The 27,040-nt window shown below is 41.3% G+C and overlaps 1 protein-coding gene and 1 long non-coding RNA gene across 7 annotated transcripts in view; both read right to left on the reverse strand.

The window, feature by feature from the left end:
- The window catches only part of MACROD2 (mono-ADP ribosylhydrolase 2), an 895,327-nt gene extending 885,410 nt beyond the window's left edge, over nucleotides 1–9,917 (reverse strand). For 3 of the 6 annotated variants that reach the window (XM_048298701.1, XM_048298699.1, XM_048298698.1), the window contains exons 1-2: nucleotides 9,680–9,915; nucleotides 5,551–5,667 (exon numbers count right to left, since the gene is read on the reverse strand). In XM_048298701.1, the coding sequence (XP_048154658.1) occupies nucleotides 5,551–5,667; nucleotides 9,680–9,725 (163 nt within the window). In that variant the 5' untranslated portion in view covers nucleotides 9,726–9,915. Of the gene's footprint in view, nucleotides 1–5,550; nucleotides 5,668–9,679 lie in introns of all 6 variants that reach the window. The other 3 variants (XM_048298702.1, XM_048298700.1, XM_048298703.1) reach the window with 2 other exon arrangements.
- A 4,857-nt stretch (nucleotides 9,918–14,774) lies between these two features.
- Nucleotides 14,775–25,617, reverse strand: LOC125323721. The gene is made up of 4 exons (XR_007202624.1): nucleotides 25,580–25,617; nucleotides 24,142–24,259; nucleotides 21,536–21,634; nucleotides 14,775–15,452 (listed from the first exon to the last, which is right to left on the reverse strand). It is a non-coding gene; the product is annotated as an uncharacterized LOC125323721 (long non-coding RNA).
- Nucleotides 25,618–27,040: the final 1,423 nt, after the last annotated feature.

Raw genomic sequence — 27,040 nt, forward strand, 5'->3', positions numbered from 1 at the left:
TTTGCTGCTTCCTTAATATGTATATAACATAGAGAGCAGAAATGAGCAAACAGATTTTCAGCCACTTCCACAAAAAGCATGTCATTTCACAAGTATTCAAAATACTTAATTACCATAATCCTCACACAATTCACAGAAACCACAGTTGTTAGTTTTTTCACAGTAATTATACACAGCAATTGATAAGCAGTGCTCTCCATGTGCATCTAAGAGACACGGTTTTCTAACCTTAAACACACCAGTCTTCAAGAGACCTTGTGATGTTTAGCATGAGTAACAGTGGTATGCCAATACATGGAAAGTAAGGACAAAACCGAATACAGCACGAGTTTAAGCGAAGCTGGAATTCACATTCAGGGCCACAGGTAACAGAGGAGACCCTGAACGGTGGCACACAAGTTACTGTTGTTTTCTGCATGTACTTAGCAGAAAAACTGCTGCACTCTGAACTCATCAAACAAAGAGTTTCATTAGCAAAAGCACTTTTTATTTTTGAGAGATAGCAAAAATTACACTAAGCTGTCTCAATTTACTTTCATCCTTGTCACTCAGCTAAAGATCTGTTACAGAGACAGTAGTTACAGTCATTATAAGAAAAACAAGTCACAATGAAAGCTGATGGACTTGGATTTTTGGTGGGGGGATGGTCTTGAACCACACAGGTTTCACACAGCTGTTACAAACAGAACTTGTGATTGTCAAACTTGTCTAACAATCTCAATGTTCTAGTTGAACATAATTTCTTTTCCTGTATGAATCGCTGATAATATTGAGTGGTTTAGAGAGATGCCATTTCTTACTTGTAGACATCTGGCTGAATTTCACTGCAGCTTAGTAGTGGCATCACTTTCCAAAGTCTAGTACTCGTTACCTTGGCTCCTAGTTCCTGCAGCACAGATATTCATATCAAGCAGGGCTGCACGGAGACTCTGGGTTCTTTGGAGACTTACTTGTGTTAGTTATCCACCCCAAGAAATGCTGGTCAGAGCTCAGCATTACCACACATTTTCTCTCCACCACAAAGCATTTGGAGCAGCTCATCTACATGTTTTGTCTCTGTAATCTTGTGTCAACCCACTGGGACTATTTAGAAAGCTACACATTCTTAGTACAACGATGCTTTTATTAAATCCAAACCTTATTATTATACATAAAACCCTCAGATTAAAACAGATTAATTTGAATAGTTTGAACCATATCATTTTCTTTAAAAATAGCATATTAAAAAGATTCAGAGACTGCCAAAACATCTAAACATATTTCAAGACTTGTTTAAAATGACTGCAGACCTTTTGTGTCATTTAACCCCAGACAAAAATGAACTCAGTTACTGTGTCATTCCATTTTAACTTCATCCTATCAAAAGTAGTTCTTACCACTAGCAAAGATCTTTGAACCACCACCCAAATTTGCTGTTTTCTTGGCATCACTGTCACAGCAATGTATTCCAGAGGCTGTGAGAGTCAGCAGGACTATCAGCTGCCTGAAGTTAAACAATATCACTTAGTACATTTTCTGAATTACCCAATAATTACAACAAAATGTTTTTCTACCTGTGACACACAAAACTCAGTGACAACAAAATTCCCAAGACTCTAATTTTTAAAAAAGCTTTCCAGAACAAGTTTTCTGAAGTCATCTCTCAGATTCACCACTGCAAAGTAAAGACATCTTTGGGAATTAGTGTGTACCCAACAAAAAGCGAATATATGTATTTAACTTTAAAATACACTCTAGTTGTTAGTCTACATGGTGGCATTTTATTCACTGAGCAACATTAGCTCTTGTTGCTGTACAAGATGAGTGCCTAACAAAGTGGTGTGTAATATATAGCATTGAAACAAAGGGATATAAATTCCAGAGCTTCATAAAAAAAGTCCATTATTCACATGTTGTCAGGAAGACATCCTACTTCAAAGTACGTGAGAAAACGGATGAGACGTGTGTGCTTTGAGTATCTGATGGATAACAAGTGGGGAGAATGATAGTTACAGTATATTCACACTATCCAGCCCTCTAAGACAAGCTCATTCTTTGTTTCCAAAGTGGGCAACTCACTTCCTTAATAAATACAGTTAAACCAAAGAAAGCTTATATTTACAGGACTACTTCAAGAACAAGTTTTCTGTTTCTACCATACACTCTTGACATTAAAGAGGGCCACTTGTCACTAACTGTCTCTTTTCCTTCCATTGCTGCAACACTTGATCTCTGAGATCCACTTGTGCAGCCTGGCAAGCGGCACACCAAAAATCAGGGGTGTTGACAGCATAGTCCTTCTGGAAATGCACAAACCTATATTAGATTGCTTCCCTTAGCTCAGAGAAGTGGGCACTAGGCTTAGTCTTTGCATTCCACATTGTGCCACTCTCCTCCCAAAATCAAGACTTAACACAAACATTGACCAAATTCCATGCCAAAACACACACCAACCTAATTTCTTATGGCTAGTCATGTCCATATGAAGAGACCTGCAAAAAAAATGTAGGTTTTTTTTTTTAGTCAGAGCAGGGCATTTTAACAAAGACACTGCCTCTTTGAACTTCCAAAAGTTTTTTAATAGCTTCGCTGCTACAAAGAGACAAAGCCCTTGTCAGCTGCCATTCAGAATTCAGTAACTTTACTCCTCAGGAGCCTTTACATAGATGCACATCCCTCTGTTATGTTTCTCTATCACAAAGACTTCCATCCTCACCAAAACACCAAACTTACTCCAAGCTTTACTGGTTTTCTTCAGAATTTAGTTCTCAACACAACTTCCTCTCAAAGGAGGAGGGGTAGGGAAAAACTTGCTTCCACAACTTAAGGTATGTTCTTCCAATTTGCTAATAAAGACCACCCATGAAGTACCCTGGCAGTGAGATTGGTTCCTTCCCAATATGAACCTCTTAGATCATTTCAGTTTGAATAATTCTGCAGACAGACTTTTCAATAATCTTCCATTAAACTTCCACATAACAAAAATGTATGCCGAACTGGGACCTCCCAACACCCTCCAGTGAGTCACTCACATTCAAAAATGGGCACCGTAAAGATTTGACATTGTACACGCAGTTTTTCCTAATAGCCAGTACTAAAATTTGTGCAGTACTGAACATTCTTAATCTCAAATTGAGTATTGAGTATCTATGGGGCTGGCTGCCAGCTCAGATGCTCTGCCCTTCTCCTACAGCCTCTTTACTCCAGCAGCTGATTGATTGTGCCTGCTTCCTTTGATTTGTTCTTGGTTGCTTTCTTGATTTCTCCTCATCACTCTTCCTGAACAGCCACTCTATGCTTCACTAATCAATCTGTCATTTTTTTACTGTATATGGTATTGGGAGTAAATGGTAAAGAATTTTTTCCAAATTCCCCATCAGTTGTTGTTTTGGCTTGACAGGTACACAGAAGATTTTATTTTCACCACCACCACCCTTCAGACCTCTTCTGTTTGTCAGTGCAAGCAGCCACCTTTCACTTGAAGAAAATATCACAACTTGGGCATGGCATTGTTGGATCATCACCAATTCCATCACACCTGGAGCTTCACTTGTTCCCTCCAGAATCTCATTCAGGCTGTACCTGTTGCACTCCCTATGTCCCAACAAACGGAGCAAAAGTTTTCATCAGTAAGAATATTTAAATTCTAATTCTTCTGTATTTCAGCTCAAAAAGACAGCTTTTAGACACATGATACCTTCAAAATGGGTCAACATTTAAGAGAAATAAAGTTTGAAGCAGATGCAGTTAACAGTCACATTAATACACATATTTCTTTTAATTGTACTAATTTGTGGGAACATGGAAGCATTTCAGCAGTCCAACCTTCCAGAAGTTCACTATTACACATGGCTTACTTATAACAAATACATCAAAGAAAGAGTGACTACAGATATTTTCTCCTGAATGTACAGTATAACAAAACCAAGTAGCAGAGCAGGGTTTCAGCACAATTTTTGCCTTCCAGCATTTTTTTGCAGTGTACTGGGTACTAACAGAAAGAATGTAAGAGCAGCTACAAGGAAATAAATTCACCACTGCCATGATTCAATACCCACATATTAGACACCGACATTTTGCTTCTGTGAAGTGTAACAGCAATCACAACGTAAATCCACACCTTGTCATTTTCAGCAGCCCAAGTAATACAACATCTGTGAATTTCAGTGCTTTACAGAGAATCTGAGAGTAGCTGGAATTAAAAATTCTAGTTTGGGCTAGAAGGGATAGTCTCCCAGTTAAACCACATGACATACTGTATATTCCCACGTACCACAGGCCTCCAAAATCAACTTGCGAGAAGTCAGGTAATCTTTTTTATTTTTATGCAGCCTTTGTTTTCTAGATGGACAGGCTTTCCAGTGTTGCAAGATATAAATGACCTACCCAAATGGTAGAAAGAGGTTTATGGGTACTGATATAATACAGCTACTCAGCAGGGCTGAAGAGCTCAGCAAACTCTTGACATATTTTCACTTCAAAAGTTATTCCAGATGCTTTTAGGAGTAGACAGTAGCAATAGCTGCTTTTGACAAGGACATCTGAAAATCTGTGAGCTCCTCTAGATTGTGCTAAAATAAGTGTTACAGCCTTCCTATTTTATTAAAAACAGCTGATTAGCTCCAGGCCTCATTTCACCTGGATTATCACCATAAAGACCATGTTCACCTGCAGCCACAAGATTACTCTACACACCTCTTCACCCAGGCCAGTATTCACTATTAATGATAACATAAGGGTCAGAAAATTAGTCCTATATCTGCAGAGGCAGGAAGCACTTTAGGTCTCATAGTTAGATAGTCCTTCAAAAAAACACAGGCTTCAGCCAAGTAGGATAGCAAGACAGGAACAGAAAGAGGAGGAGGAAACCAGCTCAGAAGTCATCCCTATTCCTCCACAACCTTGTGTGCATGAAAGGGAACTAGACAAAGAACAAGGCACAGTTACAGAATTACTTGCAGAGTAGAGAAGTCTGTAAGCGAATAGGATTCACATTTTTGGTCAGTTCTCACTGCAAGTATTTAGACAACTCTGCTGGTGATCACAACCATGATAAGGCTGCATACGCTAAGGAAATGGGAGTTAATCCAAGACAGACTGATGCTCCTGCCCAAGAAAGCAGGCAGGACCAAAGGTAAGGAGGCTTCAAACCGCATCTTCTCCAGTTTCTGGATTTTTAGAAAACAACACAGCTCGCACACTTCCCCTCTGCTTTTGGGTCACCTGCAACACTGTTTTGCCCAGATTTCCCATATCATTATGCTCAGTAAGTTTCAAAGACAAAGTTCTTTAGGCATGGCTGACTGCTAGAGTATCTGGAAAGTAAGACTCATGCAGAGAAGAGCAATTTTACACACTTAAGGGTTAGTGACTCCATCTGGGGATACTGGCAGAGTGCTGGGACACCAGTGAGGCTTTAAGAAATTTTGCTAGGGTTTTTTCCCTCCCATCCCAATTTTAGGCTATCACTGTTCATAACAACATGGGCTCTAAGTCTTAGCCTTCCTAAAAGTAACTTCAGAGTGAGAAAACAGAGTGGTCTGTATCTTAAGACTCCCCCACTTTACTTACCATCACTTTCGCTCTTGCTTTTTAAGTCTTCCATCCATGTCGGAATAGTTTTCAATGCAACATAATCCCCCAAGTACTCTTTGCGTCTTTCTTCCAAGGTCATCTTCAGCAAACGCTCTGTTTAGGGGAAAGAGAAATAAGAGAAGTTTTGCAAGCTCTCACACGTTGTTGCACATGAGCCACGTAGTGACCAGTGCAGTGCCCTTGACGAATGAAATGCCACCTGAGAGGAGCAAGCATGAGTGATCCAGTGAGTTACAACAGGAGCTAAACAAGATGCATCTGTACAGCTGCATGCACCTATTTCTGGATATCCCAGTTCTGCAAAGTTAACACCTCTTCCCCACACTCTGGGCTGCCCAGGCTTCTTCCCCACATCACTACTGTGCTGTTTCTTCCTGCCACTTTAATTCCTGTATCAGAGAACAGCAACTTTAGTAGGGAATTGTTGTTTTATAGGGAGTTTCCAGGTATGAAAGTCTGTTCGGTAGGTTCTGCATTTGTAAACCAGAACCAAAAAACCAGAAGTTCAAGTAAAGGCAGGGAGCATGGTGGGAGATTAATAAAATGCTACTACATAACAAAAGAGATCAGAACTAAAGCAAACGTTCTGTCAGTTGCTAGGTGTCTGGGGTGGTAAGAAAGGCAAGTTTAGCTTTAGAGATTTTCATTTGAACGTTAATAGGACATACCTGGTTACCACACTAAAATACATACAGATGGTTGGTTTTGTTTTCTCCTGAGAATGTCACCACCTCTTTTTTCAGACGTTTAGTGAAAAGTAAAGCCTCAAACATCGCACAAGTATGACAGCTACTGCCAACTTCACTCTCCTTCAGACCCTGCTATAAATGGACTTTTACAGTAAAAAAAAAAAAGCCATCCCAATGACCCAAAACAGCAAGCAACCCCAGCACTTCAGCTCATTTTTACCATCACATCCTCTTCTCCCTCCATACCTCATCAATGCTTAGTATTAGCTCAGCACAAGATGAAGAGCTTTTTCCCTCCCAAAAGAAGAGGGGAAAAGAAAAAGAACAGTAGAGAACATTACAGCACCCATACTCTACTCAAATTTCTGGGTCTGTTTTTACCAGTAGCGCTGTGCTACTTTAACCACACCAACAGTTTTTCTTCACGTTAATCAATAATAAATGCTCTTCCATGACTGAAGAATTTTTAGGGGTGTAGAGGAAGGCTAGACCCATGTTATTTGCATTTTACATAAAGGACTAGGCAGACATGAAAAGAACATTTTCATCTCAAGATGAAGAAGCAGCAGAAGAGCTGAACATGGAAACTGCTTGTCAGATCGAACCGTAAAAAAAAAAAAAACAAGAAAGAAAATCACTGGGGTCTGGTTTGGGATTCTTTTGTTTGGTTTTTTTTCAAAATAAATTTCCTAGTTATGTAGGCTGCATTCAGCACAGTCTAATAAGGCAAGTTTTGAGCACAGCTTCCCTTAACAAAATAAGTTTATTTTGGTATTTTTTGACACTATTACCAATTTCTTCAGTTGACAAAAACGCTTCTCTCTCCTTATTCAGGCTTGGTATCTCACTGGGATATTTACAGCTGCCGAAGTGGAACTGATGTAACAAGGGTCACCATTAAGCACAATGGATACATACCCACCTTCATTACCTGAGCTCCAGGCATACAAAACTCCAAGTATCTGACGTGCACACTGGAAGTCCCATGGGTAGGCAGACCTGAGAGAGCATGTCAGTTTTGAAGGACTGACAAGCAGAGCAAGTCTAGGTGCCTTTTGCTGAGGAGGCAAGAGAGCCAGTCCTGCGCCTTCAAAACACAAGTTCTCTACAGGAAGGTTTTACAAAAGTTTGCTCTTGTGAGTCAGCAGCAAGAACTTAAACTGAGTCTTAATTATACCCAAACCTCCCAGAGGATGCTCCCAACAGCCTTCACCGCAAGTACCATTTTCTGCCTGTAGCAGAAACTTGGGAAGTTTGCAGGTGGCCCACTCCTGTGTCTAAGGCTCTGAAATCACCTCCACTCGTGCTCCTGCTCTGTTTCAGCTGTCCTCAAGGAAGATCTCCCCAGGGAGGACATGGACCAACCCTTAATTACCAAGAAAGTAATTAAGAAAAGCAAGAGTATTATCAGTGGGTTTGAACTCAATATCTAGCAATCAGTGCTTTTTTCAAGAAGTGCTTCAGAATATTAAAGGCTGAGAGCTGAGACCAACTGCACTCAGCTTCATGGAAAGAACAGAGCCAGTGAGCACAGCCAGCTTTGCAGGGGTTATGGGGTACTTGTGAAAGGTGAAGGCAGGCTTGACAAAAGATTTGATTTCCAAAGTACTGACTGGGTAAGAAGGAAAGAACTTTGGCTTCTGTAGTTTTCCTCTCTAGCAAAGAAGGTACTTGATAAGAACAGTGTCACAGGGCTGAAAACTAAAGGGCAATGCCAGCAATGAAGAGAGAAGCTTTTTCTGCTCTCCTCACTCAAAGTACTTGGGGCCAACACCATCAGCATGGTGCTGGAACAGTTACTGGAGCAGAAGACCAGCAAATGCTCTTCGTTCTCACTGGGCAAAAAGACAGGGAGTTGTGGCCAGCCAGCACTCAGAAATGCTTCCTGGATGAAAAAACCCAGCAGCAGTGAGCAGCACTGGTTTGCATTCAGTAACATCACCGTGCTTATAGAGACCACCATCCTCACAGCTGATGGAGACACCAAAAGTGTGTCAGCAGCTCCAGTTTTCCCTCCAGACTCTCCACTCTGCCATCCTTACTAAGGCTTTGAGTTCACCTGCCAGGCTATGAATTCACACAGACAGCAACAGAGCTGAAAGAGACATGTGGGAGTAATAAGAACATCCACCAGAGCCTACCAGAAACTTTTCCCCATCTGCCCCTTGCATTTTTTGAAGGTAACAACAAACAGCATTAAGGGAAAAGTCAGTTATAATTGATCACACATAAACAATGCTTGAGATAATTTAACTGTACCTTCTTCATTGAAAACAGAAACTCTTGTCATGTAGAAATTTGTTGCCTCACCTTTACTAGAAAAACATGGACTGTAAGACAGTTTGAAAGAAAAAGACTCACTTCATTTGGAGGAGTGTGACAGGAGCAATTAACCTACAGAAAAATAAGTTCATTTGTGTTTTAACATTTTTTCCTTAGAAAGGAGCACTTGAATCCTATTCATTGAACTAGTCTTCTGCCTTCTTAGCTTGAAACATACTTAGAATCACAAGGGCGATGGAAGAAAAGAAAGAGAACTTAAAATATGACCCTCTGATCTGTTTTTCTTCCTCTCCTCATCTGTTACTACATTATTTGGAACACACCGGGCAAGAAGCTTTACTCCTCACAGATACAAATGTTGCACTTCCACTCCGTGAATTTTTTTCTTAATTTTTACATTGCTCTCCACAGGATCGATATAAAGTACCAAAACAGGAAGGTCTGCATCAAATGCCTGGCCCACAGTTTTCATGCTCTAGAATTTAGCTTTGGGATTTTATAAACTGAGAATACACAGGTGGGGGTCCTTAAAATATATATAAAAATAAAAAAATAGTTCAAAAGATGGGAAGCAGAGGTGCTCTGAGAGTCCCATACCCCAAACATTTCACCCCGTCTGACCGACACTAGAATCTAAGCTGTCTACACCAATGATGCCAATAAACCACGTTTCCCCACAGAAAACAAACGCATTGAAAGGAGAAAAAGCACGTTTTGAGGGCACGTGCCTAACTTTTCGGCCTGAAACACTCCCACAAGGTGACTTGGGGGCGGGAAGCCCTCAGGAGGGGGTTGTTTACCGCCCTCCCTCGCTTACTTCCCTCCGCCCCGGGGCTCCACTCCTTACGAATACACCGAGGTGTGGGGGGAACAGCCCCAATTGCCGCACGCCTGGGCTGCCAAGAAGGCTGTGTCAGCCAGGAGACCCCAGGACAAGGGCAGAGAGCAGGGAGTTCCCCCTTCCCCACCCCGTCCCTTCAGCCGCGGCCGGCGGGAAGCGCTGCCGGACACCCCGCGGTGAGGCGGCGGCTCTGAGGGCACCGGGACCACCCCCCCTTCCCTCGCTCCCTCCCAGCTCTACGTGGGGTTCAAGGCGGGAGAAGCGGGCCCGGCACCGGGAAGGGCGATAATACCTTTCTCCTCCCGCCACAGCTTTTTCCGTTTGTTGCCGGGGTACATGGTGGTGTGGCTGGCGGCGGCTTTGAGCTGCAGGTTCCCCAGGCTCACGAGGGGGTGGAGGAGACGCCGCGCCAGAGCCAGAGCCGAGCGATACCGACGCCCCGCGCCGCCGCTGGTACCGCTGCTCCCGCCGAGTCCGGCTCCGCGCCCGCCGCACGGTGCCCGTCAGCCGGGTCACGCCTCGCTCTACCCCGACACCCCCGCAGCGCCCGCCCCGCTCCCCGCCGCCCGTTGGCTCCGGCAGCCGCCGCTCAGCAGCCGCCTCCTCCTCCTCCCGCACCGGCCAGGAGGAGCCTGAGCGCGGTGGCGCCGGGTCGGCAGGATTTGGGGAGTGTGTTGTGCGGGGACACGGCTTGGCGGGTGCTTGGGTGCGACTCTGCGCGGAGCTGGCGCTCGGAGCCCCCGCGGGCGGGGGGGGAGCGGGCGGGCACCCCTGTCCCGTCCCGCCCCGCCACCGCCCCTCGCCCGCCTCCTCCGTCCCTCTGCTTCCGGGTTGCGGCGGCACCGGGCTGTGCCCGGGACGGCGGGGCTGTTGCCGAGCGACGGCGGCGGGACCCGGGGACCGGCGGGACCCGCCACGCCTGGCCGGGGCCCGCCCGCCCGCCAGCGCCTTCTGTGGGGCCACGGCACCCATGCGGCGCTGGAGCGTCCGGGACGCAGGAAACTGCCCCGGCCGATTTAAAAACAGGGGCTGGAGCTGCAGATGCCGGGCTGAGGTTTCCGGGAGCGGGGTTCCGCTGGTGTGTCCAAAGAAGGGCAAGAGAGCTGGTGTAGGGTCTGGAGCACAAGTCCTGTGAGGAGCGGCTGAGGGAGCTGGGGTGTTCAGCCTGGAGAAAAGGAAGCTCAGAGGTGGCCTTATCACTCTCTACAACTCCCTGAAAGGAAACTGTAGCCGGGTGGGGGTCGGTCTCTTGTCCCAGGCAACCAGCAATAGGACAAGAGGGACATCATCTTAAGCTAGGCCAGGAAGGTTCACGTTGGACATCAGGAGGAATTTCTTTGCAGAACGGGTGATCAGACATTGGAATGGGCTTCCCAGAGAGGTGGTGGAGTTACCACCCCTGGAGGTGTTTAAGAAAAGTCTGGACATGTCATTCAGTGCCATGTTGTCGTTTACACGGTGATGTTCAGTTAAAGGTTGAACTCGATGATCTCAAAGGTCGTTTCCAACCTAATTGATTCTGAGATTCTGTGACTCGCTGGGATCCCTACATCACGCCCCCACCCCCTCCTCCCACCTATTGTGAAAATCACCGCTGGCTGCAGCAGAGGCCAAGGTTCACCTGGGTCCAAAGGTCAGGGAAGGCACCTTGGCCCATGGCACTCACCCTTCTCTGTACCAAGAGTAATTTTCTCCTTCACACCAGCTTCCATGGACTAGATAAATAAATAGAAAAGCTTCCCTGCAGCTGTACAGATGCTCTTAGCTTCATTTGTGCCCCTGTGGAGGGAAAGGCCCTTCCCCATGCAGGTGAATGGATTTAGCCCTGGAGCACAGCGGGTGCTTGACTTGGAGCAGGAGTGATGAGGGGCTGGTGTGACAAAGGACATGTCACAGCCTTCAGTGCCTCACTGTGCTTATGATCTGACACAGCTTCACCAAGACAGAACAGTTCACAAGGATACAGGGATGCCTGATTGAAGTCAAACACAGGGTCTACATGTGTTCATATGGAAAACGGAATCCCAGCTAAATCATACAGAGAATGTCTTGTGTGCAGCCCCTGATCAAGGACTGGCTTTTCTCTGGTGACACACTCTAGTGCTTCACCTGTATCAAAGAAAGGTGAGGCACAACTTAGCAACATTTCATTTCTTTTCTTATAGTTTCTGCTAAACACAAACATTAGCATCTCCACTATAACCATTAATCTTGGTACAGTTCCTTAGAGTAAAATCGTGACTCTTATCCAACTCAGTGATGCAGGGAAGAACCCAGTTTACATTTAAATAAATCAGACTTGAGTCTTCTTTACAAAGCATATTTGAACATGTATATTAGACCACCTCCTGAAGGGATGTTGTTATCTTTACGTGATTTCTTCACTTTGCCCAGGTGATATGCCTTGGTAGCACAAGCACAATTTTCTCATCTTGATAATAAAAATGAGAGACAGGTAATTTTTTTCTTCTTCTTTTTACATCCATGATGTGGAGAAAATATTTGAATGCATATCCTAGATCATTGCATATTTACCAAGCTACTGAATATTCTAGTGTCCTGTGGGATCTGTTCCACATTTTATAAATCAATGTTTATTGGACCAGAAGGGGAGAAAGAGCAAACTTAGCTCTCTTCCTGTAGAAGCCATCTGCATTCTGCAGTTTCATTCACAAAAGGAGCTACAATAGCCACAATTTTGGAAAATATCTAAAGCAAGTATGTACATATACAAAAGGGGAAAAAAAAATAAGCCTGATGTTTACACCAGCACCAAAATGAAAGACAAGATAAAAGACAGGAATAAAACTGATCTTCAACTTAAAAATAGAAGTGTCCAAATGTTACAATTCCAGTAAGAAAATTCTTACTGCATTTTATATTTTTTTCTTCGGGTGCTGGTGATACAATTGATCCCACTGAAGAAGTAAGAAATCGTGCCACTGACTGATACGAGCACAACCTGTCTTCTTACACTTGTTGATTCTGGAGGCCTGAAGGCAGAAGAACAATCAGCATTATCATACATGGTGGGAAAATTTACCTAAAAAGTAGCATTTCAGTATTTGGATGAAACCCAATCATGCCACAAACTGGGAGGTTATGTTCTAAGAACATCGTAGCAAGCTGTATACATTGAGGGCTAAAGCAATGCTCAGAAGGGCTGAAAAATGTTCTGTTGAAAAAATGAGCATGAAAATGGCACCAACAGGAAATTGGTGTTGGTCTAATGAGCTGTGTGTATTTAGTCCATCCAAGGCCCAGTGAACCTCGTTCAGAATGGCGACATTCTGCAGAGGAAGACAGGAAAACTGGGCAATGTCCAAAATTAGTATTTAAGAGATATATAGCCTAGGCAGAATACTAATAGCTGCAAAATGAACATTTAACATATGGATAATGTAATGACTGGTTAGAGAGTTCCCATTAGAGATATAATAGGAAGTGTAAATTAATATGAGAATGAATACTACGCTATAGAAGGGAATAAATGTACCAAAGGAGAGCTAGAGCCTCAATCCAAAGTGCTGGATCATCCAACCAAACCAGCATTAAGGCCCCTACATGCAGCATTTCCACTGCCATCAACCATCCTGACCAAAATAAAGGCAGTGGCACAGCAGATCCTGTGCTGAGCCCACCGCGGAGCAAAGCTGAGCAGATCCGGGGCCCTGCAGGAGGCAATTTGGGGCCACTGGGTGAGCACTGGCTCCGTGGGGGTCAGCTGTGCTGGGGGAGCTGTGGCACACGAGGAGAGAGCCAGTTTCAGACGCAGATTTTAAAGAAAGGATCAAAATATCAGTAGCTGGAAAAATAGAGAGGATGGGAATGGAAGCTGGCCGTTCCAACTCTTGACAGTCTTAAAGACATCTGAAAAATTCTGTTTCAAAGAGGGAAGGGCAAACTGGTGCCACCTTCATGACCACATGGTGCGTAGTCAGGGCCTGTGTTTGTGGACATTGAACCATGGGCAGCAAAACTGGGCAGTTTTGTGAGAAAAGGTGCAAAGTTTAACAAGAAGAATATTTGTATGAAAATGGCAATAAGCAGCTCTTCTCATCATTTACAATGGAAACCAGTTCTTTGTCTTTTACACTGTTTATTCAATTTTTCCTTGAATACAGTGAAAAAGGTAAATACGAAATTCAGATATCTTAAAAATTCTTAAATAATTTGAATTTTCATAATTTAAATATCACTTTTATTGATAAAAATTTAAAATGCAGTTCTATATTTAGATTATTACCTCAATTTCTACCTCATTAAAAAAGACAGCAACAGAGCATTATGGACTGTTTCCTATGTTAAGAAAAAATTCCTTCATCATGTATGTGAAAGTACCTTTTTAAATGTATAATAACTGTAGCTATTAAACAAAATTGATTTATTACACCAATAACAGAGCAATATAATAATCTAAAATGTGTTTATAAATTATTTATGTTTAATAAAAATGTATTTCAACCATCATTACTCTTCTCAAACCTTGTTTGTGTAGCAAACTGTGCACTATACACGGTCCTGCTGGTTTTGATAAACCCTGTGCCATGCATGTTTCCACTTCTGGAAATCCGAATGCAAACTTACAGCCCCTGTACATTAACCATGAAGTCTCTCCTCCTGTCCATTCCTATCACATGCTGGAACTGTTCTGAGTCCTTTTCCCAAGGCTCCCACAATATCGCTGCTAAGATGTCACCTTTTATTAGCACGTCCATTCTGAGATACTCTAACATGAACTGAAAACATAAATGCACATCATCCATCTTTCATGTGACAGCTGCATCCCACCTACTGAACTTTCAAGCTCATGGCACACCTGGGTCAAGGTTCCATCAATAAAATGATACTGAGTGACAGAAGAGAGGGAATTAACTGCCTGCAAGCATTTGATAAACTGTTACCTGTAATTTCTTTGGTTTGTTGCCTTGGGCAAACGTGCTAAAGAGGAAACAAGTAACTACAAGCCCCAATTGTCCAAGTGGGTGAGGGGAGATGAAGATGAAAGGCAATATACTCGTGTTACTCACAGCTTTATGATTTTAATCTACTTTGTCAGGGAACTATCTTTTGGTTCATCACATAATGTGATAGCTAAACTATTCAAAGAAAGAGAAAATTAATATTTCTGTACTTTTGATATGTCTGTTGATATGATTGTATGATTCTACTGTTTTATAAGTAATCAAATGCACAGTGTTTCAACTATATCACTAAGGTTATAGTTGTATCTAGATATCATAATTTTTGATAGTAAATAAATATTAAACACATAATTTAATTATTCAAGTAATATAATATATACACATTATTAAGTGATACTTATGACAAGACTAATTTTTTAATATTTTAATATACACTTGTCTCATTTTTGATTTGTTGCAGCATTACAAACTTATAGAAGAGAATTTTGTAGATCCCTTGAAGACCTATTTTAAGTCAACTGTTTTGGTAAACATTGTTCCAATATAGTAGTATTTTAACACAGTTCAGTCCGGTGATGTAAATGAGTGAAGCATTCTCCCAAGACTTAATTACAGTTCTGAAATACTGGGTGTGATTATGTACACCGTGTGGGACTGATGCATGTTACAATCACTGCATATTGGTACTATGTTGTACCTGAGTTCTGCAGTGAGTGCTGCTGTTCACTACAGCCATAGGCAAAGGAGGCAGGGGAGAAAGGCAAAGGAGAAAGAGCTTTTCAGAGTTTCCACAATAACTCCACAGACCTGATTTTTCATGTGCAGCAGAAGATCCAGGAAAAAAAGGCAGGAATGTTCAACTTAGGCTCTTCTCCAAGATCAGCATCATATGGAAGAGATAAAAATACAAGCTAAAAAGTCAGCAGTTGATCCAGACTGAAACTGTCTTCTGCTCCTGGAACTATTCCTGGCTCAGAGAGGAAAAGAGGAAGAAAAGAGAAGTGTCCCACCTCGGAGATGATTCAATGCAGCATGGAGTGGAATGCCGCACTGGTTCCCTGGCAGTTTGCCACAGTTCAGGTGTCTGTAGGTGTGACGGTGGTGCTTGACAAAAGCTTTTCAGGCCTCTGCCAGGGGCTGCTGGAAACAGAAGTACCTTTTAATCTCAGTCATTCTGTACCCAAATGAACTAAGATGTATCCCACAAAGTACTTGATAGAGAAGAAAACTTTTAAGTAGGAAATTACTCTTCTGTATGCCACTTGAAAAAGCGGAATTCCTGTTCAACCTACAATGTCCTCAGTAAAAAATAGAGATTGAAAGCACAAACAGAATGAAACAGTCAATGTGACCTCAGTACAGAAGAACAGGGTTAAAAAAAAAAAAAAGAAAAAAGCAGGGTTCAACCATGTGCTCAAACTTGAAGTACATAAAAGCAGTTCCATTGACTTCACTGGCACCACTGACATACTCTATGACTGCTGGGAACTTGACCTCAGCAGGCTGTGTACAACCTTCTTATCATCAAGAGAATCACATCATCAAGTGTCTCTGCAACAGAGACAGAACATAATTAAATGGGATCACATCTAGCAGAGGAAAGCATAATGTTAATCTGCAGTAGTAGTAAAAATATTCCCTGGTTATAAAATTCCTTAAATGATAGCTTCTTTTCTTTCCAGAAAAACAACATCCTGGCGTTAGAAACTTTCAAGGCAGGTAACCGTAAGAAGAGGCAAACGTGCATTTTCTTGTTTTTCTTGCTCGGATTTTTATTTTACGACTGCAAAGGGCAGAAGGCAAGTGATTTATTCCAGCATGCTGTGCCACTATAGAGCTGAACTGGGGCTAGTTGGGCTGGGAAGAAGTTGGTTGCTAAAACCAACAAAAGATGGGAGTACCTTTAAAAGACATCTAACATGCTGATTGTTAAATTAGGCTGAAATTACATTATTAAAGAAAGGTTTCAAGTGTCAGAAATTAAAGAATGTCATACATTCTCCACTGAGGAAATCTAGATCTCACCAGAAGGGACATCCGCTGTCATTATTCTGCTATTTTATCTGTTTTGTCTTTTATAACAACTTTGTCACCAGACACAAAAAAAAAAAAGCTAAGAGATGGTTGAGAATTGAAAGAATGAGCAGAGAGAACAGATAAATGGTGTAAGAATTGGACAAAATTACTCAAAATTTTAAAATTACATACCGTGTAAAGCTGGTACAAAACAGTTGATAAAAAGTGAGGCTATTTTGGAGGTAGATGTTATACATCTTACAATTTTTATTTCAACAGATAACATGCATCACCAAAATCAGTGGAATTATACCCCTACAAATATATGTTTATTTCATATATAACAAGAAATAACTGAATTAATTTTTCAAATCTGCTTTTCCATCTCTCTCCTTTGCTTAGTTGTTTGGTTTAGCTTTTTTCCCTCCAAATGATGCCATCTACTCATGGCTTGCTGTTCTCACCATTTCTATTGATTTTGTTGTTAAATCCATCCATTCCTACACATCTTTTGGTGCCCAGACTGGAAGCAAATATCAAGGCACATTTTGATTATGGAAGTACAGGTGCTAGAGAACATTAGTGAGAATCTGTGTGTGATACAAACAGAATCCCAGCATGTTCAAAATGAAGGAATCACGGACGCACTGTGGCTGGAAGGCCAACAGAAGATCTTCATCCAAAGCAAGGTTGCACCGAATTCACATCAGGGTGCTCAGGGATTTGACAGGTTAGGTGCTGAACACCTCCTGGGGTAGTGGATTCACAGCCTCTCCAGGCAACCTGTCCCAGCCTTGGCTGGATTTGCTGAAGTTTACCACCATCCTTTTTACATTTTCATCTAGAATCCAGCTTTAAAGGAATAGTCCAAGGAATTTCAATTCAATTGACTGATGTACCACAATATATAGGGCTGAGTGAGCATATCCCCCCACTCTGTACCTTTCTTGCACTACATTGGTCCTGCTGCTGCCTCAGACCTCTGCTGGATAGTGTGGCTTTTAGGCAAAGAACTGTATCTTTATACTGTATGGAGTCCAATACGAAAAAAAGGGCTGGGGTGGAGGGTGTCTGCTGAAGCAATGGCATTGTTACTTTCCAGGTAATTTTTCTTTCTAATTTGATCTTACTCTTTTGTCTTCTCTTGCATTTTGTTTGCTTCATCTAACATTTTGTGTTGTTTATTGCTCATCTTTCCATTAGTAGCACACTGTATTTTTATCCCCTGTAAATGTAACACATGCTCCTGCTCCTTTTCTTGTAATTCTTCCAGCACTGCACAAGCATATCTACATTTTCCTTTTCTTTTTCTTTCATCTTAATGCAATGTACACCATATCCACTTCACTACTTTCCTCTCAATTAAATTGTTCTAAATTATTTGTTTGGTGTGAAAAGACAACAGAAATGTCATAAAAATAACTGGTTTACCTTTAATCACCTGGGTATCATAACAATTTGTGTGTATTGTATTCAGTGTAATTATATCACTTGGCAAAAATTAATTCAAAATTCGGGAGTTGAGGTTTTAGAGGAGATAAAATTAAAAATAATTTTATATTACATATAATAATACTGAGCCTCCCCATCAACTGGAATTTATTGCTTTGCAAATAGTGGTTACTGTATCAGTGACATACTGTATGATATACAAGGAAAGTAGGAGATTGACGTCACAATTCTTGCAAGATGTTTTAATTCTGACTTTCATTTTTTTTGTAGTCCTCATCACCATTATCTATTTTTTGCCGTGTTACAGTGGTTGTTGTTGCTAGTATGTTAATAGCTTTTCCTAATGTGCCCAAATCAGTGCAAATCTTTTTACTAGTAATCCATAATCCACAAGTATTTTTTGACCTGTAGGAAGCAGGTTTGCTTTTATTCCCCTCTCAAGTCGGTCACAATTGTATTATGAGTTCTATTCTGCTCATATTGAACTCTCCATGAAACCCTCTTTTATTTTGACCATGAGTGAGTTATTTACTGTGGATACAGAATGTCCTTTGCAACATTGAATCCAAATCCAGGTGCTAACAGGGTCAGTGAGAGCAGGGAGTATGAAACACTTTGCTCCCTCCTGCTGGGAGCTGGGCAGGACTCCAGCGCTGGTCACTGCCCACTCTCCTTGGAGGATCTCCGTGATCCAGCAGCCTTATCCCCATAGCTCTACAATGCTTTCTTGCTTCCAGGCCATTTCCTGCCTGCACAGTAACACAGAGAAGTTTGCATTGTGTATCCTCTTCCGTGGGTTATCTACAAGCTTAACAAAGGTCCTGATATCCTTTGTTGTTAATTCATCTGTACTTACGTACAAGAAGTAGTACAGTTAAGGTAGTTATATAGCAAATTCTCCAAATAATCCATGCCAGGGAAAATGAAGACTTTCTGCCTGCTCATGCGTAGCAGTCTAATACTAGCTGGCTAAAACACCACTTAATTTATGGTTATTCATGTAGGTGGCGACAGCTCGGTACTACTATACTGCTGTTTGTTATAAATTGGAAAATTAATTTACTCTTTCTTTATTTCTTTTAGCAATCCCTTCCTGAAAGACCTTTCAAGAAGTGGACTGTAGTGTTCTCATTAGAATTTAATCTCTTATGTTTTAATAACTATTCTATGAGGTTATTAAGGTGCTAGAATTATCTAAAAAAAAAAAAAAAAAGGAAAAAAATAAGAAAAAAGAATGATATAGTTAGCAAATTAAGACTATTTGTCTCTCAGATACATTATGTTTGAATAGAAACAAAACAGTTTTATAACAAAATGAACCCTCTTATCAATAACTTGCTTATTTTCAGAAGCAGAAAACATGATTTTCAGAGAAATAATGTTTCAAAACAAGTAAATGCATTTGAAAGCATAACTGTATAATTTATCAGGAAGAAGGTTTAGTCCCTCCAACACAGTCACAAACTGTGTTGCACATTACTTGTCTTAATGAATTTGAAAAATTGTCTGAAGTACCAGTATTTTTTACTAGCACCCAAACTGCATCCACACAGTTATTTAAAGGTAGCATGGCTAGGCAGCAGTCCCACACATTCACTGCTACCAGAACCTTGGAACTGGAGCACTTAGTGCCCCCCTGGGAAGCAGCTTTCAGGAGGGTCAAGGCAGGCTGTGGTGGTATCTGGAGTGACCCAAAGCAGTGCTGTGGAGGCCAGCAGGAGCTGAGAAGCTGCTGGGTACTATGGTAATGAGGTTGGGCAAGTTTTGGCAAAAATCAGCATAAACCAGTCATATCGTTGAGGAATAACAGGAAGGGAGCATCAGTCGGTGTGTGTACCCTGAGTTTCCAGGAGGTGAGACAACAGCACCACTGATATTTGTGTGAATGACTTGCAGAGCCTGGCAGGACTGGAAGATCACAAAGCAGTGACAACATTTCCAGTTACTCCCAGGGACACACTGCAGGGACTTGCGCTTCCTTGTCGAGCCCTCACTCAGAGGGTTACTGTTCTGTCTGGACACTGAGATGACACTTGAGGACACAGCAGGCAGGAACAAGAGGGATCAGATGATGTCTCAGAGACACTCACAGCTCTTATGAATGGCTATAATGGGATACAATCTAAACAAGACTCTGGAGGGCAGCTTCTACAGAGAAGAAGGTGATGAAGAAATAAGTCTGTGCACTTCAGAGTGCAACTGTCCACCTTCGCAATTTGGCTGCCCAACCCTGGCCACCACAGATGTCAAGACCATATGTTCCCAAATGACTTGTCACCAGAAGTTGCTGGAGATCTCAGGTCTGCGCTTCACACAGCAGTAAAGTCCAGCAGCTGTGTCCAGTGCTCAGGGGGAGCAGGACCATCAGTGGGATACATTGCCTGGCATTTGTCCCCAGGACCGAGAAATTAATTTGGTAAACAGCTGCCACCTCACAGAAATTGTTCTTCCTCCCCCCAGCCACACATCTCACTACAGATGGACTTACTAGTAATTAGCTGAGCCACAAGCATCTCTCATCATCTGTCCCTCTCTCTGGTAGCTGGTCACCACTACAGAACTGGGCAGTGAAATACATTTGACCACAGAAATGGGTGGAGCTAATGAGAGCTAATTTTTAAGTCCTGAGTCTTAAAGACTGTTTCTTACAGTAAGTGTTCTCTCAAGTGATAGCTAAAAATTGCAATTTTCAATGAAGTCCTACAATATGCTATCATTACTGTGGTGAGATATATTGTTATTATTGGAAAAATGAAATAGCATTAAGCTGCTGTTATATATAACTGCATATACTATCAATGTCTTGTCTTGCTGCTCATAAAGCAGGAACCTGAAAAATCCTTCCAAGACCGATGAATCAGTCCAGGTTCATAAACTAGGAATCAGGTGGAAATGGAAATTCACCACATACAGCTAGATTTGCCCCACAATATTTGATTACAATCACATATTGCAAAGTGGTCATTAATTTTGGTTCTGCTCATTTTTAGTATCCAAATCAATACCTAGTAGATGTGATTTGTGAAGAGGGCACTTATTAAATGAGTTCAATTTCAAGTGTTAAGCTAAAGATGAGATGTATGTAAGGAATGCTTATCAAATATTTGCTTCCAGATGCAATTATTTTAGTAGTAAATTTTTGAAATAAAATCTTATTTCATGCCTAAATCCAGCTGCATTTGAATGTTTTTATTGGAAATAAGCTATACCAGAGACAGTCTTGTCTGCAAACAAGAGAATCATAGGCTGCTCTCCATAAGCTTTTTATTGCTAATTTTTTTCTGCTGGAGACGGGCACATATTTTAGACTGAATTTATTCCTGCTGATGCTTTGCATGTAGGATAATAAGAAGGTTTATCAATATAAAATCCATCCAAAACCAGTGTATTTATTAAATAATTGAGTTAGTTCTTTGGGCCTTGCTTCAGTTGGCCCAAAGTTCAATTTTTCTGGATTGATAAATAGCACTGTAAACCATAAGAAAAATGCTATGTTCATCATGAAGGACTTCTGTGGTTCGTGAAATATTAACAGCTTTCTGTGGACAGAATATATATTCCAGTTTTTAAAAATGTTATTATAGACTGCCTCTGTAAGGCAGCAAAACAGTTTTCATGGTAATTTCTGGTTTTGACACTCCTCTTACTTGCTAATAATTTCCCCTATTTAACATCAGCCTAAAAATAAAGTAATATGAAATGTTACCAAAAAATATAATTTAATCATAACAAATGTAAACCCACAAAAAACCCACCTAGAATATGACTTCTCAGACCTTAATAATAAATTGTCCCTTCTGGCAATCTAATTGGACAATTTAACAAGTTTCCAACGCAAGGGAAATCAACTCCACCTTAAAAAGAAAAAAAAAGAAGAGGTGAATTAGTAGTTCATGTCATAGACTTGAGTCTGCAAAACTTCAGTCTCATCTTGTTGCTCTAGTTGTACAAAATGGGGTAGAAATAGCCTCAGGGAAGAATCCAAAAGTAATGAGGTTAGTTCAAGTGGAGCTGACAGAACAACTCTCTATCAGTCCCCCAACACTAAGCCATATATCCAGATGCAGCAGGTAATATTCACCTTAAACTATCACAAGATCAGCTACAATTTTTCTGTGGTTTCTACTTCTGTTTTTCTGGTTAAACACACAACTTAAGACAGTGTTAGAAGGTACAGAGCACAACCTTTATGAGAAGTTAAAATGCCAGATTAACAGTGTTAATCTGGCATTTTAAACCACATCTGCCTTAGCAGAGCTCTGCAGTAAGTTTGCACAATTTTCCCCTTTCTATAATAACAGTATCTGCTTAGATTTAAAATAGTTTGTATATTAAAGATGGAATAACAGAATGTGTTTTAGTTCACCCTGGCCATTTGATGGTAATATAGCTGCCAGACCTACAGTGGCACAAGGGTAATTAATTGAGACATTGCGAAAGGGACATAACACTTTTACTGATAAATTCTTTCCATTTTTCCAAAGGGTCACAGTCAGTATTTCAGCTTTAGTCTGCTTTATTGCCTAGAGCAAATTTTATTTTGATAGACTTCCACAAGCTATAGAAAAGGTGATCTAGAATGGTTACATGTTTCAAACGTGAAAAATATTCCAGGGAAAATAGGAAAGCTGCTGTACTGAATTCCTTCATGCAAATAAAGACTTAACTGAATATAAATGATGTGCATTTTTGAACAAGGCTGCCAAGCTGAAAGAAAACAAAGCATATTAGTATTATAATACCAAAATGAGATCGTTTGAGCTTAGTTTGATAGAAATGATTTAAAACCTAGATTAAGGAGGTCATCACAGTGCAAATCATGGATAGAGGGAAATGAAAAAACAGAAACTAGAAATCCTAGCAGTAGTTATTTAACGAAAAATCAATTTAAACCCACTCTAAAAAAAGTTCTAAAGTAGAAACATCAGCGAATTTTATTTTTATTAATTCTCCACTGTCCTTCCAGCATAGACACAACAAGGGTGATATTTAAGTGCTTGTGTTAGCACAGCTGACTTTGCTTGATGAACCAATCCTTGCCAAAATACTCATTTACTGACATAACTCTGCCAGCAGACTTTTTCATGTGTATTATCCACCCTCATACAAGGTCTGCCTCTGCCTTTCTTTTGATCCCTAATTGGCCATCACCCTCTTTAGGCAGTCTCACATCGTGCTATCCAAATGAAATACTGCAGTGATTCAGCAGTGACAGCTACAAGTTTAAAATGTTTGCATTTGACCTTTTTTTTATGCTAGTTTAATATAAGTAAACTGTATAAAACTATCATAACTGGTCTGATGTCAGAGTCTTGTTGGATTCTCCTGGTATATTCCTGCATCTGAGCAGGATTAGAGAGAAGCCTGAAAAGGTTTTTAGTCCCAAAGGGCAGATGGTGCAGGCAAAATTGCCCATTGCCTTCAGTGATGGTTGAATACCATCTGTGGTCACAAATGCCATTTCAGAACTGATGTCAGGTTCCAGTTGAAAAAGTAGCACCCTGAAAGAGAAAATTAAAATGGGAACTACCTGAACACCAAGCACTGTGCTCCAGATTCTGAAGAAATATTAATGAGAATGCTGAAATTTTATTTCTTCAAAGATTTACCAGATACTCCCTTTATAGAAAAGTTGATTGCAAGAGTTTTCTTCAGGAAGAAAAAATAGATCAAGGATAGCTCCAAACAGGAAGTAAAAGTGAGGGGCATTAACTGAGGGGCATTAACAAGACTTATATCAGTAGCCATGGACAGTACTTTGGTGGGAAATTGTGTATGTGTTTTGTTGGAGTTTGTTTGTTTTCTTAGGGAAAATCAGAATTTGGGTTCCTTGGCTTAAGAAACAGCTTTGGCAGGATAAAAATGGAAGCAAGGTTTCTTCTTATAGGTCAAATTCCAGCAATAATAAGACAAGGCTATAGCTGCATTCACTGGATCTGTATATATCCCCAGGCTGTCTGTGGAGGCTCTGCTGACTTACAGGGAATGAAACCTGGCATGGCCTTTCAGATATGGGTAAATTAGGTCAGGCTAATGTGAAACACAATCAGGCAAACACTCAGAAAAAAAATGTTCAAGTGATTGTGATGCCCATGGCACACTAAATGAAACAAAAGGTTTTTGAGAATTGCGGTGAACTTTTATGTGCCTTAAGCAGGAAGACTCCTCAAAGTACATAATGAATGATGTCACCAAAATGTGAGCAACGCTAGCATTAGACAGAACAATTGTCCCTAAGAAAAACAGCTTTCACTCTATGCCTGTCACACTTGTAAGGCTGGTAGAAGTCAATGACAATAGACTAGATCTCAGTTACTCTGTCAGATACTATACTTGGAAAGAGTCTATCAGATTCACTTACTTATTGAGACAAGTGTTTTGGTTCCAGGTTTGTAAGTTCTAGAAACATGTCGACTTGGGTGAAATCTCTGTGGTGCACATGTAAGCAAACGCATCATGTCTGGGAAAAGAGCAGCCTCCTTGAATGAGAACGATTTAAGAAAAAAATAAAATAAAATAGAGAAGCACAGGTGCAAAATTATTAATAGTAACAAATAGATGTTTACTACACAACCATATTGTCTTTTACTTTTTGTTTCCTGCAAAATCTGATAAATATTAAATATCATTAAATATGAGATTTAATTGATAACACTAGAGTTCTGATATCTGTTATCAATTCCTAGTGCTAGTAAAGCAGAATATTTAAATACTTACTGAAGTGTCTTCTAAACAGTGAATGGGCCATTAATCCTGTTTATTAGAAGTCAATACATACAGAGTATATTTTCTCAATGATCACGCTGTTTACAGCTACCAATTATAACCTGCTTTTCTTCAATCTAAGGAGCCCAGATTCCTTCAGCTCATACAATATGTGAACATATTTGTGCCATCTCAAAAGCAGATAAGCTGAATTTTTAGATGTTTTATGTATGGGATGTCATTCTTAACAAATGTTGCAAATACAGCTCAGCAGCATAACAAGACTGTTTAAACCCTATAGAATAAAAGTAGAGAACTGAGTGACATTTTATGTCAGTTATTGCTAATATGAATGATATCTAGAAATACTCATAAATGTGTGTGTGTGCCTCAGAAATAACAATGGCTTTGAAAGAAATGGTGCATCATTTCTTTTCTTCTCATATCCAGGACACACTGAATGAATTTCAAAGATTAAGAATGGAAGACATTGCCTCACTGCAAGTTAAGAGCCATGACTTTACCTGCTTTCCCCATGTGCTGCTTGCTCTGTGTAAAGCATGCTGGCAGTGTGAGACAATGGAATTACAAAGCTTTTCTAAAGCAGGTGTGTCTCAAAAATTTAAAGCACCATCTTTAACAAAAAATTTCCCTTTCTTCTACTTTTACATGTGACATCATGTCCATTCCAGATGTTACCCTGCTGCGCTGGGCGGTCCCTCCCACAGGAGACAGTTCTCTATTAACTTCTCCAATGTGAGTTCATCTCACGAGCAGCAGCTCCCTACAAACCGCTGCAATGTGAGTCCCTCCTGTGGGCAACAGTCCCCTCCAAACCGCTGCAGCGTGGGTCACTCTTGCACAGGGTGCAGTCCTTCAAGGACAGGCTGCTCCAGCCTGGGCTCCACCCTCCATGGGCCTCCCATGGGGTCACAGCCACCTCTCAGGCATCCACAGCTCCTCCATGGGTTGCAGGTGGATCCCCATGGGCTGCAGGGCACAGCTGCCTCACCATGGTTTTCACCACGGACTGCAGGGAATCCCAGCTCTGGTGCGTGGAGCACCTCCTGCCCTGCCTTGCCTTCCCCACTGACCTTGGTGTCTGCAGAGTTGTTCCTCCCACACATTCTCGTTCCTCCCTTCTCTGGCTGCAATTACAGCTGTGCAATAACTTTTTCTTTTTCTTTCTTCTTAAATGTGTTATCAAAGAGGCGTTACCACCATTTCTAGTTGGCCCAGCCCTAACCCGTGGCATGCCCATCTTTGGAGCCACCAGGGACTGGCTCTGCCAGACGTGGTAGAAGCTTCTGGCCGCTCCTCACAGAAGCCACCCCTCTAGGCCCCCGCTACCAAAACCAGGTCATGCAAACTCAATACATCCCCAATCTAATCTTAATATTGCCATAAAAGGGGACAATGAATGAGTCAGTTAATACAGGTGTTATATTTGATTTCCAGGTGCTCACATGACCTGCCTTCCCAGTTCAGCTTCCTAATCCCATACAGAGTTAATTTTCAATTCACATTCAGAAGTGCTTGATGTGGTAAAACGTTTGAGCATTTGCCTAAACTTTTGATTGAATGTGGACCCAATTCATCATTATTCACTTGATTTGCATTTGGGAGTGGATTATTATTTTTTGAAAACTGTTCTGTAAAATGCAGATTATAGATTGTTTGATGATCCAAGAAAGTGACTCAGTGGGGAAGTGTGCAGTGAGTACATCAAAATGAAGAAATAGTCACAGAGGAAAATCATGAACATTTCTTAAATGTTTGGTGTATTTTAACTGTGAAATACACAGTCTTTAGATCTATATAATGGTCAATAGTGATTTTCAGTGCTATAGTAGATGTCTGAGGGATTTGTGAGGCAAAGAAATTTTCTAATCTAGAGCTTTTAGAATGCTAAACCATCTAGACCAAATTTTTATCATTACTCAGAAATAAATTAAATATAATTAGCAAAGTATATATTATATACAAGCTAATTCTAGTAAGCTACCAGTTTTACATAAACTCCAGCTAAGCTGAGCAACAAAGACATTTCGTTTCCTCAGAAAAACAAGTAACAAGTAGCATCTGTAAAACTCAACCAGACTAATTGTTGGGGTTTTAGTTTAGTCTTAGGTTTTTTTCCTGTTAAAGGAATTTTCTCCCATATGCATGTTGCTAGGGGACAAATAACTGTACTTAAGAAAGACAAAAAGGGGAGTGGGGCGGGCCTGGCTACTCCTTTGTCTACACCTGGGTGTGGGGTCAGTTCGCTCTGAGCGTCCGGAGAGAGAAGCTGCAGAGAAAGGAGCTGCTGCTGCTTTCTTTTTGGCCGTTCTTTCTTTCTGCTGGAAGCAACGCCGGGACCCCAAAAGCCGCTTTCCCTGCCCTGCTGGAGACCGGGCTGTGGCTGCCCTGCCCCGCTGCTGCTTCGAGCTTTCGCTACGCTGTAGCCCTGCTCGCCCTGCCTGCCTGGGCCTCCGTGGGGTTCTCCCATCTGGATACATCTCGCCTGCCACCCGGGATTTGCGTCCGTCCCTGCCGTTCCAGCCTGCCGTTTC

The sequence above is a fragment of the Corvus hawaiiensis genome, chromosome 3, assembly GCF_020740725.1.
Source record: "Corvus hawaiiensis isolate bCorHaw1 chromosome 3, bCorHaw1.pri.cur, whole genome shotgun sequence".
In the NCBI taxonomy this organism is placed as follows: domain Eukaryota; kingdom Metazoa; phylum Chordata; class Aves; order Passeriformes; family Corvidae; genus Corvus; species Corvus hawaiiensis.